The sequence below is a fragment of the Piliocolobus tephrosceles genome, chromosome 1 (assembly GCF_002776525.5).
Source record: "Piliocolobus tephrosceles isolate RC106 chromosome 1, ASM277652v3, whole genome shotgun sequence".
NCBI classification, from domain to species: Eukaryota; Metazoa; Chordata; class Mammalia; order Primates; family Cercopithecidae; genus Piliocolobus; species Piliocolobus tephrosceles.
Genome location: NC_045434.1, coordinates 60,114,206 through 60,129,263, shown reverse-complemented (window position 1 = coordinate 60,129,263; position 15,058 = coordinate 60,114,206). Strand labels below are relative to the sequence as shown.

Sequence of the window (15,058 nt, the reverse complement as noted above, 5' to 3'; positions counted from 1 at the left end):
GGGGGGGGGAGAGGAGGAGAGGGAAGAGGAGGGGAGGGGAGAGGAGAGGAGGGGAGAGGAGGAGAGGGAAGAGGAGGGGAGAGGAGGGGAGGGGAGTATAGGAGAAGGGAGGGGAGGGAAGGGGAGGGGAGGGGACAAGGGAGGGAAGAAGAGAGGGAGGGAAGGAAAGAAGGGAAGGATCACACATACACAGACGAGTGTATCATTTCAGCTGGACTGGAAAAACTGGAACCAAAAATACTGTCGTGCCTTCTTGGGAAGAGTGTCCAGGGGGGAACCCATGACAGTGTCTCTGCACCAAGCTGGCTGGATTTGGGGACCTCGGTGAAGATGGGGAATGTGTAGCTGTTTCAGGTCTCAGGTAAGGAAATGGAGGCTTTGCCAAGATCTTGCCGTCCCCTCCTGGCCTTTGCCTGGGGAGGTAGTGCCGTCCATTTCATGGCAGGTAGACAGCGGAGGTAGACCCAGTACTACCTGGGCTTCTCATGTAGGGATTAGAGTCCAGGGTGGCCTAAGGTCCTTGGGGTGACTGACACTTTAGGCCCTGACCCTACCCTTTTCCTCCTGGAAAGAATGGAGGTTGGGAGCTTATGAAATGACCTCCTCCAGCCTGACCCGACAGAAGTGTCTGCCCTGCTCAGGAGGCCTTCTTCCTCCCTGGTCCCCTAACTGTTTACAGGCTCTCAGAAAGGCAGGTGTCACGAGGCAGCTGCTGCTTGTGGTTAACTCCCCCTAGATACAGGAGCACCAGCCTTCCCCACACCCACTGCCATTGGCTAACAGGAAGCCAAAACAGACTCCTCTCTCCGCCCTCTGCCACCCCAGCCAGTAAATAGAGAGTACAGGAAACACCTGGAGGAGCAGGCAGCTGGCAAGGGAACAGTCTGCCCACGAAGAAAGGGTTTGCAAGGGAGTAGCTAGGCTGGGGAGGAGCTGGGGGAGGGAGTTAGGCGCTTAATTGCACTTCTCACAGCACCCACCAGCTGCTGGGAACTAACAGCTGAGTTGCTGAAATGATCCATCCCCCTCTCAGTCCCCCACTAACACATACACAGTAAAGGGATCATCCCTCTCTAGCAGCAGCTTGCCTTGAGCGAGGACAAGAGCAATCATACAAGAAAGACTCTTCAGAAGGCTTTGCCTCCTCACCCTCAGCCAGAGCTTCTGAACCTCTGTGAACAGTGTAAAAGTAAATCTGTGGTCCAGGCATGAAGACTGAATCATCAGTCTTCATTAGCCCACGTGATGTGAAAGCCCATGTAATGTGAAAGCTCATTCCAAAGAGAAGTCTCCAGTTTTTTTCCAAACTTACCTAGATCTCCATCTGTGTCTGCCTATTTACTGCTTATGATTTCACGTTGTTAAGGTTCAGGGTGGAACTGACCTCACCAAGATCAAATGAAGCCCTGCCATCAGCATCCACCCAAGAACGTGCTCACTAGTGTGTAGACCTTGTGCCGGGAACCATGTATGCAGGCTGGCTTAGCTTACAGAGCTCCTTCACTCCCTCTTAGGAGATTCCCAAATACAGCACTTGTCCTTTTAGGTTTAGAGTGGGAGGATGGAGGGGTGGTGAGGAGGGGACACTTGCCCCGCGGCTACCTGAGGACCATACTGTAGTTTGTTCAACCCATACGTTCCATCCAGCAGTCAGTGTACTTAGGCCTGCTCCATGCAGAGTGGTAGACAAGCACATGGAGGTGAAAAAGGGAATAGAAAACAGTGGTTCCTGCCATGGAGGTGTGAGTGACGACAGTTGGAGAGGGGAGAAGGGCTTGCAGAGCCATCAGACATCAACTCAAAGCAATGTGCTGCCAGCCCAGTGGCTCACGCCTGTAATCCCAGCACTTTGGGAGGCCGAGGCCACCAGATCACTTGAGGTCAGGAGTTTGAGACCAACCTGGCCATCGTGTTGAAGCCCTGTCTCTACTAAAAATACAAAGTTAGCCTGGTGTAGCGGCACGTGTCTGTAATCCCTGCTACTTGGGAGGCTGAGGCAGGAGAATGGCTTGAACCTGGGAGGTGGAGGTTGCAGTGAGCCGAGATCACACCACTGCACTCCAGCCTGGGTGAAGGAGTGAGATTCCATCACACACACACACACAAACACACACACACACACAAAGCAATGTGCTGTGTTTGCCATAAAAAGTGTGAACAGTAGTAAACTATGAGTGTACCTCCTTAAGGGGTTCTGAAGTAAGAAATATGTCATAAAGATGTGAGCCGTTTTAAACCATATATGCATGAATGCTGGAAATCCCTGAGGTAAGAATGTATATAGAGGACAAGTGGAATTATTCAGGGAAGGCATCCTGAAGAGGCAGTGGTAAAGGAAAACAGCATCGATGCTGGAGACAGGCACACGTAGGTTTTAAACCCATTTCCACCACTTTCCTCTTTTAGTTACTGGTGTCTTGCTTTCTTCATCTGTGAATCTGAGGTCCTAAGATCTCAGAGACTGCATTAGAGATACTGTGTGTAAGGCACCAGGCAGAGTCCCTGGCAATAGTGAGTGTTCAGCACACAGTAGTGCTCACATCCTAGAAGAAAGTGATTTGTGCCATGTCAATTGGCAAATTACAGAAATTTGCAGATGTTGGCAGAGCTGCAAGGAAAGGTGAGCAGGAGACAATTTGGAAAGGGGTTCTGGCTGGTTGGGCTGCTGCACAAGGAGTTTGGGGTTGGAAAGACTGAAAGAGCCCTAGGATTCCCATCTTAGGGATACAGAATGGCAAAGAAAGTCAGCAGGAAGGGAATGGCATGATGAAAATAGAGTTTGTATGCTCGCTTCGGCAGCACATATACTAAAATTGGAACAATACGGAGATTAGCATGGCTCCTGCACAAAGATGACACACAAATTTGTGAAGCATTCCATATTTTTATAAATTAAAAAAATTGGGGGAAAAAAAGAAAATAGAGTTTGCGTTGTCCTAGGATAATGGTCCGTCCGGTGGTAGGGCAAGGAGGGCAGGGGGCTGTTATATGAATGTTTAACAGAGGACAAGACCTGGGTTATGTGCTGGCAGGAAATAGAACAGAAGAAATGGATTTTTTTTTTTTCTGTTCCATGTGGAAACTAAAATAGAATGGTAAGAGATCATTTAGCACAAGTGACTCATTTTACAGATGGGAAAACTGAGGCTCACGAAGGAGAAAAGGTGGTGCAATGATGTTATCTGCAGTCATTGTGGATTTTTCATGAGATGATTTATAAACTAAACACTTTCAAAGGAAGGAAGGAAGGAAGGAAGGAAGGAAGGAAGGAAGGAAGGAAGGAAGGAAGGAAGGAAGGAAGGAAGGAAACGAAACGCAAACTGAGGCTCAGAGTGCTAAAGGGACTTGTTCAAGATATCGAAGACTTCTATTACAAGTTATTGTCAGCCCTGAAGCTAGGTCCCCTATTTCCTAACAACTCCTACCCCAGTGCCATTTCCATCAGCCCCCAGTCAGCCTCCAAAGTAGACATTGGGAAGGATTTCTCTGGATAGAATCAGCGTTTAGTAGCTGTGGAATCCATTCTCCCTCTCCTGCCGCTGAGGCCAGAGTCCTTTCCTGGCGTCAGCCCAGCTTTCTTCTCTCCAGGTGGTTACCTTTTGGGTAAATCCACTTAGGGAGTTAATTGATAACGAAGGCTCTCCCACATTATGATTTAAAGTGTGAACACCCACATCCAAGTGACATTTACATTTCACTGAGAGGTGCTTAAAGACCTAAAAGCCTGCAAGATTCAGAGGAGCAAGTTTTCTTAAGGTGCAATCACAGGTTCCTAGTGAGTCCCAGCTCAAAATAGGTGAATGGGCTTAATTTTTTTTCTTCCACCCCTAATCTAAATTCCTATCATACACTAGCCTCCACTCTTGGCAACTTTGACATTCATTTGTTCAACCAATATTCACTAGCACCTACTAAGTACCAGACACTGTTCAGACAAGGTCTCTGGCCTACATTCTAGCTATACATTCAGGGTTATAAAACCGAACATCATGGGAACTCAAGGGAAGGCCACATAGGCCAGTTTGTGAAGGGAAGATGTCACTGAAAAATGTGAACTTGAAAGTGTGAACAGTGAACAGTGAACACTGGAAAAGTGTGAACTTGAAAACCTGAGTGAACCTGGCTAAAGTAGGTGGATAGGAAGGGGACAGGGCATTCCTTGAGCAAAGGCCTGGAGGCTGCAGTCCCAAGCGCAAGTTTAACAGGTACCACCAGTTGAAGGCGGGGAGAGCTGCTTTTTGTCTAATTTTAGGGGTGAAGAGGCCCCTTGTGTGCCCTCATTTCTATCAGGAACATGCCAGAATGCTCCTTCCTAGAGATTGTGGCCGTAGGGACAGCCTTCCACTGAGGTGCCCAACGCAGATTCCCTGCTAGCTTGGGGAGTAGGGTTGAAAACCCCTACATCCCATTCCCAGGTGGCCCCAGGTACATCACAGGCCACAAGTTGGGAGCACACGCAGATATGTACTTTAAAAAAACAGCATTTAACACTTTCAAAAAATTAGTTGCCATCATTAGAGTTTAGGGAGATGTCAAATAAACATCTACATTTCAGGCTGCTCTTGAAAATTACAATCTCTGAAATCACTGGCCTCATGACTGGCCTCTCATGATTGCAGTGGACTGGAGCTAAGGAACAGGGGTTCTTTTCAGACAAGGTTTGAGCTCACTCTTCAAGTTTACCCTGGCTTTTGTCCAGCCAGCCTCACTTATCTACTGCCTGGTCCCACCCTCACTCCCGTGCCCATCAAATTTTAAATGGCCCTTCCCTGATGGTGATGTTAAGTAAAGCAGCTCTTGCTCCAAACTCACCCAGCTATTACCTCTTCTTATCTGATATGCCCTAGGCAACTCTGCAGTTTACTGGACAAGAGTTGAATCAAGGGTCATTCTTGTTTATAGGAATGAGGGTGGAGAATGGAAGAGCCACTGGGAACAAAATGGCTTGGAGCTGCTGGGGCCCAGAGATCCAGGCTCACATCAGGGGATCGGATTGGCTGCATATCCAGGGCACACTCGTTTGTATAAAATCCTAATCCAGGGCCCTGGTAGCCTTTTAGACTGAGCTCAAACATTTTTCTTGCCAAAGAAGTGGTGTGGAGAGAAAGCCAGAGAGCTCAGGCTTGCCCTTCTCAGCTTCCCCATTTGTTTCTCTTCTGGGAAGGGAGAACCTGTGGGTGTACTCCACAGTTGGGCTGAGTGGAGGTAAGTAAAGCTGCTATTACAAAACTTTCCCCACCCACTTTGTGTGTAAACGAGCACATAGCCCAGTTTGATATTAATCCACAAGCAGACCATTGGAGCCAATGGGTTAAAGTTGCCCTGTGGCCCGCCAATGAGGTCAGATGCCTAGCAAGGATACTGTACATTTCTGCAAGAATGACAGAGGTCAGACATGAATTCATTCAGTTATCAATCATTAATTCGGCAGGTACTTCGTCCCTACTGTGGGCTACATATGACCCTAGAAAGGGCTTTTGGATTGTGCATATTTTCTTTGCCACAGCCTGGCTGTGCATGTTTTATTTTATTTTATTTTATTTTATTATTTTATGTTATTTTATTTTATTTATTTATTTATGTAGAGATGTGGTCTCACTATGTTGCCCAGGCTGGTCTCAAACTCCTGAGCTGAAGTGATCCACCTGCCATGGCCTCCCAAAATGCTGGGATTATAGGCATGAGTCACCACGCCTGGCCTGTGCATGTTTTTGTTTTGTTTTGTTTTAATTTTTCTTTTTACGCTTTTTTTGTTTGTTTGTTTTTGTTTTTTTTTTTTTTTTGAGATGGAATCTTGCTCTGTCACCCAGGCTGGAGTGCAGTGGTACGATCTCAGCTCACCGCAACCTCCACCTCCCTGGGTTCAAGCAATTCTCCTGCCTCAGCCTCCTGAGTAACTGGGATTATAGGCATGTGCCACCACACCCGGCTAATTTTTGTATTTTTAGTAGAGACGGGGTTTCGCCATTTTGGCCAGGCCAGTCTCAAACTCCTAGACTTGTGATCCACCCGCTTCGGCATCCCAAAGTGCTGGGATTACAGGCCTGAGTCACCAAGCCCAGCCCTGCGCATGTTTTTAAACAAAGGATTGAAAATCATCTTTGTAGGGAAGAGGCCACAGGCTGCTCCTCAGATGGTGTTATCTTTAGCCATTCTTTTTTTTTTCTTTTTCTTTTTTTGAGATGGAGTCTCGCTGTGTCATCCAGGCTGGAGTGCACTGGGGTGGTCTCAGCTCACTGCAACCTCAGCCTCCCAGGTTCAAGCGATTCTCCTGCTTCAGCCTCCTGAGTAGCTGGGATTACAGGTGTGTGCCACCACCCAGCTAATTTTTGTATTTTCAGTAGAGACGGGGTTTTACCATGTTGGTCAGGCTGGTCTTGACCTCCTGACCTCGTGATCCGTCAGCCTCAGCCTCCCAAAGTGCTAGGATTACAGGCGTGAGCCACCGCACCCAGCCAGCTGTAGCCATTCTTGAAGGTACTAGTAGGTGCTATGATTTTAATAATGATTTCCTTCTAGTTAGCAGTATGCCAGAGTGTTCTTCTTCATTTTAGGACCTTTCATTTTAGAACCCTCTTCAGAGTCTTTAAGAAGATGAGGGGAATTTCTATTTAGAGCAACTATTCTCAGGCTGGGCATGGTGGCTCACACCTGTAATCCTAGCACCTTGGGCGGCTGAGGCGGGTGGATTACTTGAGGTCAGGAGTTCGATTCCAGCCTGGCCAACATGGCGAAACCCCATCTCTACTTAAAATATAAAAATTAGCTGGGCATAGTTGCAGCACCTGTAATCCCAGCTATTCATGAGGCTGAGGCAGGAGAATCTCTTTTTTTTTTTTTTTTTTTTTTTTTTTAGGTTTTTTGTTATTATACTTTAAGTTCTAGGGTACATGTGCACAATGTGCAGGTTTGTTACATAGGTATACATGTGCTATGTTGGTTTGCTGCACCCATCAACTCATCTTTTACATTAGGTATTTCTCCTAATGCTATCCCTCCCCCAGCCCCCAACCTCCCAACAGGCCCCAGTGTGTGATGTTCCCCACCCTGTGTCCAAGTGATCTCATTGTTCAATTCCCACCTATGAGTGAGAACATGTGGTGTTTGGTTTTCTGTCCAAAAAAACAAGTTTGCTGAGAATGATGGTTTCCAGCTTCATCCATGTCTCTGCAAAGGACATGAATTCATCCTTTTTTATGGCTGCATAGTATTCCATGATGTATATATGCCACATTTTCTTAATCCAGTCTATCATTGGTGGACATTTGGGTTGGTTCCAAGTCTTTGCTATTGTGAACAGTGCCGCAATAAACATATGTGTGCATGTGTCTTTATAGTAGCATGATTTATAATCCTTTGGATATATACCCAGTAATGGGATGGCTGGGTCAAATGGTATTTCTAGTTCTAGATCCTTGAGGAATCGCCACACTGTCTTCCACAATGGTTGAACTAATTTACACTCCCACCAATAGTGTAAAAGCATTCCTATTTCTCCACATCCTCTCCAGCATCTGTTGTTTCCTGACTTTTTAATGATCACCATTCGTGAGATGGTATCTCATTGTGGTTTTGGTTTGCATGTCTCTGATGGCCAGTGATGATGAGCATTTTTTCATGTGTCTGTTGGCTGCACAAATGTCTTCTTTTGAGAAGTGTCTGTTCATATCCTTTGCCCACTTTTTGATGGGGTTGTTCTTTTCTTGCAAATTTGTTTAAGTTCTTTGTAGATTCTGGATATTAGCCCTTTGTCAGATGGGTAGGTTGCAAAAATCTTCTCCCATTCTGTAGGTTGCCTGTTCACTCTAATGGTAGTTACTTTCACTGTGCAGAAGCTCTTTAGTTTAATTAGATCCCATTTGTCAATTTTGGCTTTTGTTGCCATTGCTTTTGGTGTTTTAGTCATGAAGTCCTTGCCCATGTGAGGCAGGAGAATCTCTTGAACCAAGGTGGCAGAGGTTGCAGTGACTGGAGATCACTCCCTTGCACTCCAGCCTGGGCAACAAGAATGAAACTCTGTTTCAAAGAAAGAAAGAAAGAAAGAAAGAAAGAAAGAGAGAGAGAGAGAGAGAGAGAGAGAGGGAGGGAGGGAGGGAGGGAGGGAGGAAGGAAGGAAGGAAGGACGAGTATTCTCTTTTTACTGAGTACTTAAATGTGCCAGGACAATTATAAGTAGCTTATGGATCTCATTTAATCTTCGTAACAACATTTTGAAGCGGGCTATATTCTTCATTCCATTTTACAAAGGGGGAAATTGAGGCCTGGTTGAAGTCACTAGCCACCAGGTTGCACAGTGGATAGGTGGGTGGTACAGCTGAGATTAAACCTCCCTAGGCAGCCTAACACCAGAGCCTGAGCTCCTAACCTCTTTGTAGTACTGCTTCACGGTGTTTGCAAACTGAAACCTTATCAGGCAGTAGTCTGACCCAAGCAAAAAGTCATTAATTACTGTACTTCTCGGCCCAAATTACCTTTCAGTTGAACTAACTGACAGTAATGACAATAATGGTGCTCATTTGCCCCCCAGTGATTGGCAGTATAATGGGAAGGGATGATTTAGAATCAAAAGCTGAAAAAGGCTGGGTGAGAACCGTAATCCCAGCAGTTTGGGAAGCTGAAGCAGGAGGATTGCTTGAGGCCAGGAGTTTGAGACTGGCCTGGGCAATATAGCAAGACCCCATCTCTAAAAAAATAACAAAAAATTAGCCCACACCTTTAGTCCCAGCTACTCGGGAAGCTGAGGCAGGGGGATCACCTGAGACTAGAAGATGGAGGATGCAGTGAGCTGTGATCATACCACTGTACTCCAGCCTGGGCAACAGAGTGAAACCTTGTCTCAATAAATAAATAAATAAATAAATAATAAATAGCCAAAGAAAAGAACATAGGTCATTTAATCCAAAGCTCTAAATTTTTTTTTTTCAGATAGAGTATCACTCTGTTGCCCAGGCTGGATTGAATGCAGTGGTGCAATCTCGGCTCACTGCAACCTCGGCCTCCCAGGTTCAAGCAATTCTCCTGCCTCAGCCTCCCAAGTAGCTGGGATTACAGGCGCCTGCCACTACACTCAGCTAATTTTTTGTATTTTTAGTAGAGACGGGGTTTCACCATGTTGGTCAGGCTGGTCTCGAACTCCTGACCTCGTGATTCGTCTGCCTTGGCCTCCCAAAATGCTGAGATTACAAGCATAAGCCACCGCTCCCAGCTTTTTTTTTTTTTTTTTTTTTTTTTTTTTTTTTTGGGTTGGGGTTTTGTTTTGTCACCCAGGCTGGGGGGCAGTGACTCAATCTTGGCTACTGCAACCTCTGCCTCCCAGGTTCAAGTGATTCTCCTGCCTCAGCCTCCTAAGTAGCTGGGACTACAGCCGCGTGCCACCACACCTAACTAATTTTTGTATTTAGAGTAGAGATGGGGTTTCGCCATGTTGGCCAGACTGGTCTTGAACTCTTGGCCTCAAGTGATCCATCCGCCTCGGCCTCCCAAATTGCTGGAATTACAGGCATGAGCCACTGCACCCAGCCAACCCCCTAATTTTTTAGACAGAAAAGCTGAGGAACTTGTCCAAACTCACACGGCTAGTTAGGAAGTACCAGGAGCACAACCCATACATTCTTCCTCCCAGTCCAAAACTCTTTCTGTTGCACCAATCTTTGTTCGGCCAGGACACCTGAGTCCTCACCTTCCTTACCAAAGGCTCCTTACAGGAGTCAGGCCTACAGAAGTGGGTTTCTTCCTCCTGGGACTTGTTTGTTGCAGCACCAAGGACTCCCCCACCCAGAACTCCTTATCAGGATCCAGGATGGGCTCTTAATCTGCAGTGTGCAGAGCCTTGTCTGCACTCTCTGGGGAGGTGCATTATCATTCAAAAACAGCTGACTGACCACAGGTCTCCCAAGCTGGCACTGCTTACCAAGTGGAGAAGATGGAAGCAGAACAGACCAACCAGTGCCTAGTCCCTGAACACATGAAAGCCACGAACTGCAACTCTTCAAGCAATTTCAGGCCAGAGCCCCTGTACCCCCAGGTAGCCAAGGGGTGTGCTCCAGTTTTACTGAAATTGGTTCATATCTAAAAAGAAAACACATTGCTTGATCACAGAATGCTCTCACGTAAATTGAGGGACTACTAGTTTACCAAGAGCCAAGACTGGCCCCAAGGTGAATCTGCCGTGCTGTGGCTCCCCTGACTTGAAGACACAGAAGTGGGTGAAGGGTCCTTTCAGTCTCCAACCTTCCCTGAATTTCAGGCTTTCCACTAAACAAGGAAATATTCTTCATGAGCAAGGCTTTTTAGAAATCAGGAAGATAGATGCTAACTTTGTAGCAAACGCTCAAAAGAGGGTGGGCAAAAATCTCTCAACACTAATTAACCCTGTCCTTACATCCAAAAAAGTAGGTCCTTTCAAGCAAGTGTCTAGGACATTTATTTCAGAAGCTACAAATAAAAATGGGACTACTCCTTTCAATTAGCAACCCCCTGATACAATGAGTCTTAACCAAATTCTATTTATGATACAGATGACCTGGCCTCCCCTAACCCCATCCCTGGCTCCCCTACCCTCCTCACTCAATACAGGCATAGCACACACAGTCTCCCTGGGCTACCTCCAACATAGCACACCTAGAGAAAACTATATGTTTGTTGATAAAGGTCATGGAGGTATGAAATGAAGTTGGGGGAGCTGTCACTGTATATGAAGCAACATGTGTAAAATTTAGTTTAAATACAGGTCACCGCCCAGTGCAGTGACTCACACCTGTAATCCCAGCACGGGAGGCCAAGGTGGGCGGATCACCTCAGATCAGGAGTTCGAGACCATCCTGGCTAACATGGTGAAACCCTGTCTCTTATACTAAAAGTACAAAAATTAGCCAGGCATAGTGGCGGGCACCTGTAATCCCAGCTACTCCAGAGGCTGAGGCAGAGGAATCGCTTGAACCCGGAAGGCAGAGGTTGCAGTGAGCCAAGATCATACCACTGCACTCTAGCCTGGGCGACAAGAGCGAGAGAGACTCCATCTCAAATAAATAAATAAACAAATAAATAAATAAATACAGCTCACCTACAGCCAAGGAAAAACTAGACCAGGTCGGGAATGTACTTGCCCTCAGTGGCAAACCCTGGGCTTGTGTCAAAAATCTCATAGAAAGAACTCAAAAGTCAGGGAGGATAAAAACTGTTATTTCCTTGCATGTAGCCAAAGGGAGTTACAAATTGGTAACAAACTTTTGGCTCTCACTCCAGTGTTTGCTGTCAGAAGTAGCTGCTCTTTGGCTAACCTGTAGCATTGGCATTCAGCTCCAGTGCATAGATCCTGAGGCCTAGCTGCTCTTGTCTAACAAGACAAATATGGTGGGTGGCAAATGGCAGCCCCAGAGATGACAAGAGCACCTTTACTGGGAATTGCCAACAATCCTGCCTTAGCCTGGGAAGGAGTTCATTACCTGCTGCTTACCAAACCCTGATCTGTGAGACAGGCTCTGTCTTAATCATTTTTAATATGTTCAATGCCTAGCACTTACTGACAATATATGCTTGCTAAATGAATGACTGACTGACTGAATGAATGAAATGAAGGACTATCAAAAACAAAAAAACAAGATGCATAAGATGGAGATCTGACTAGACTAGGGAATGTTCACACTAGAACCCTGTTACTTCTAGCATCTTCACAGGGAAATTAGAATCCTCATTAAAGGTGGAAGTAGGCTGGGCATGGTGGCTCACGCCTGTAATTCCAGTACTTTGGGAGGCGAAGGCAGGGGTACCACTTGAGCTCAGGAGTTTGAGACCAGCCTGGGCAACATGGCAAAACCCCGTCCCTACAAAAATTACAAAAATCAGCCGGGTGTAGTGGCACATGCCTGCAGTCTCAGCTACTACTCAAGAGGCAGAGGTGGGAGAATTATTTGAGCCCAGGAGGCAGAGGTTGCAGTGAGCTGAGATTGCACCACTGCACTCCAGCCTAAGCGACAGAACGAGACCCTGTCTCAAAAACAAAACAAAAACAAAAAATAAATACACACACACACACAAAACCGGGAAGTAAGGAGCTACTTTTCCAGGGAGGAGGGGATGCTTGGAAATGGCCCAGCCATACAACCAGATTTTTCTTTCATGCCACCCACATGCTGTAGATTGAATGCAACTGAGGAGAAATACTATTAAACGCAAAGAAAGGATTTGGATCTGAAAGGGAAACGCAAATGTACAATGTGAGAATTTTATCTTCTCTACACCACACAAGTTTATCCTGCTACGTTTTTATTAAAGTAACAAAAGGGTGTACATTTGTCCATAAGCTGTACATTCTTCCATATAAAAACACTATCATACAATGAGTAACCTTTGTCTTTTCTGTCAGAATAGCTTACAAACATACTACTATTATTTATTTTTACTTAATAGGAGAGACAGGCCTGCTCAACAGTCCAGCTCGGGGGTTTCGTTGTTTACAAAGTGAACATCATAAAGAAGAGAAGAGAGACAAGATTAAGCATGAGACCATGGGGCTGCTTCTAAAAAGGCAGGGACCTGTTTGCAGACAAGATGCAAGAACACAGCCTGCAGTGATTCACAGCTTTGTTTCAACCCACAAGCCAGAAAATTAGCTCTTGGGTCTGTGGGCCCAAAGTGAACTTCAAAGCAATAAAGTCTGGAAGCAGGGTCTGGGAAGGCAATACAAAATGTGGAGAGTTGAAAAGGAGGCAGAGCTGGCAGGAATGGGCAGGGAGAGTGTTTGGTAAATAGCACCTTTGAGTCAAAATTGAGCAGTTAAGAAATCCAGGAAAGGGGACTGGCTGTGGGGAGGGGAACCTGGGGGTAGAGGAAGTGGGGGAAGATTCCTCACTAAGGGGCAACAGCAGGAGGGTGGCCATCCTGGCCAAATGCCCTAGCCCTGTCCTTCTTAAGGTGATTCGGTTTGGGAAACTCGAGGTCTTTTGAGGACCCCTCATCAATGTCACTGAGAAATTGAAGGAAGGGAGTTTCTTCCCAGTGTAGCTTCCCACTTTTCTCCAACCCACAACAGTAAATATTGCACAAGTCTACGACAAATGTGGATTGTACGGAGAGAGACAGCAACCTTTCCCACAGATGCTCTGAGCACCAGGGAGAAAAAAACAGTGCCCAAGGTTTGGCTTTTATTTAGTGTCGGCCCTGCAAGAATACCAAGTAGTCTTGCAGAACATGGGGCACTCCCCCATTCAGCCAAGGAATACATGCAAGGCTGACCAGCCAGCCATCATCCCAAGGAGAGCAGGAGAGATGGTTCCCTAAGCCCACCAGGGCATCAGGAGGTTCTGAGAGCCAGTTTTCCTCCAGACCCTCCTGGGACCCAGGGGGCATATTGCACAGTGACTGAGAACTCTTGTCCTAGAAAATAGGGTAGCTCCATGACCCGACCGGAAGGGAAGAGGGAGGAGAGGGTTAGAGGAGAGTTGTGCTTTTGAAAAGAAGGCAGTAATAGAGGACCTGGAGTTCCCTGTAGCTTTTGAGCCACCTCTCAAAGGGATCATGGCAGCAGCAACAAGACTTCCATGTGGTTCCAAAAAGAAGAGTTTGGCCAAAAAACATCCCCAGTGGATACTCTTTGGGTCCCAAAATTCCATTGCAAATCACCCCCAAATTATTTGCCACACATACACACAAAGCAGCACTAGCAAAGCAAAGGTTTTGTGCAGAGTTCCCTTCCATCCTAACCCCAGTAACTTCCAGTTCCCTCCTCCCCCCTCAGAAACAAAACAAAACAAAACACCCCCAAAGCTTTAGATTCCTGGCTGGAAAGCAACATCTATAGGCCCCTGAGGGTAGAATTAGAAACAAGTCATGATGTCAAGAAAAGCTGCTTAGGACAGTAGGAATCAGGAGAGGCCTTTTCACTCTCTGCCCAGGACCTCATTAGAAAACTAAAAGAAATATAAAGTATAATTAAAAAGAAAAAGAAAAGATAACATAGTATTATTTAAGTCCAGGCATGAATGCCCCTGAGTAATAGAGGAGCCAGGGATGCAGGTGTCTGGCTGAGGGAGGCAGAGAGTTCTGAACTTGGCCTCTCTTCCTTCCCCAGGGCAAATCCCAACCTCTCTGTTCACAGTTGCTAATCTTGCTCGCTCCCTCTCCCATCTTCCTGGGGTGCTAGCCAAACGTCTCCCACTTCACCTTGGCTAGGTCTACCCTCTAACAGCTCCCCCTCCTATAGGCAGACACTGGCTCACAGACTCAAGCACACACAACAGTTCTCTCCAAAGGCACCTGGGGAGGCCACTTCCAAGCAGCTCCCTTGAAGGATTTTTTTTCTTAAAAAAAATCTTTTGGTTTTTTTCCTCCTCTTTTCTTTAAAAAAAAAAAAAAAAAAATATATATATATATAAATAGCTCTTCATTTAAAAATACAGTTCCCCAGGTTGAGGTATGTGGTGGCCTGTTGTCACGGCAGCATGAGCACGGCGGCGCCCAGGGCGGGTGCAGAGGGGTCTAGCTGGAGACCGCCATCACGTAGTTCTTGGAGGGGCTGCTCCGGCCCAGCAGCACTTGGTTCTTGCAGGTGAGGAGCCCACAGGAGGCGGCCACTGGGGCCTCCTCGTACAAGACGCAGATGGAGCCGTCCTCCCCAATGCGGTAGGACACCTCATAGGGGTCCACCCACAGGGTCAGCTCGCTGGGCAGCAGCTGGTGCAGCTGGGGCTGGCTGAGTCCGATCTGGCTGGCCACCCTGCTGATGATGGGGTCCATCTTGTGGTTGATGCGAATGCAGCGGTAGCCGGAGCCCTTGGACGGCTTTTCAGGAAACCAGTGGTGTTTGTAGTGCTCTGTGGAGACAGGACCAGGGGGAAATGCCCTGGTTAGAGCAGCTGGGCCATGGATACTACCACAGGGCAGGGAGAAGGGTCAAGGAACAGGAGAGGAAGGGGCCCTTTAAGTAAGGGAGGTGGATTCCTCTGAGTTCCAGGACCCTCTTGCCACTTAGCAGAGAAAATTTTATGGAAGCGGGAGAGATCTGCTTTCCTGCTTCCAGAACGTGTGTGTGTGTGTGTGTGTGTGTGTGTGTGTGTGTGTG

At 46.8% G+C, this 15,058-nt stretch overlaps 1 protein-coding gene and 1 non-coding gene across 2 annotated transcripts in view; one reads left to right on the top strand and one right to left on the bottom strand.

Moving 5' to 3' along the window:
* The first annotated feature begins 2,783 nt into the window (after nt 1-2,783).
* Nucleotides 2,784-2,887, top strand: LOC111522848. The gene has a single exon (XR_002725358.1). It is a non-coding gene; the product is annotated as a U6 spliceosomal RNA (small nuclear RNA).
* Nucleotides 2,888-12,247: 9,360 nt separating this feature from the next.
* Nucleotides 12,248-15,058, bottom strand: part of BTG2 (BTG anti-proliferation factor 2) — a 4,257-nt gene continuing 1,446 nt past the window's right edge. Inside the window, exon 2 of the mRNA XM_023186856.2 lies at nt 12,248-14,810. Coding sequence (XP_023042624.1) covers nt 14,476-14,810 — 335 coding nt within the window. The 3' untranslated portion in view covers nt 12,248-14,475. The remainder of the gene's footprint in view (nt 14,811-15,058) is intronic.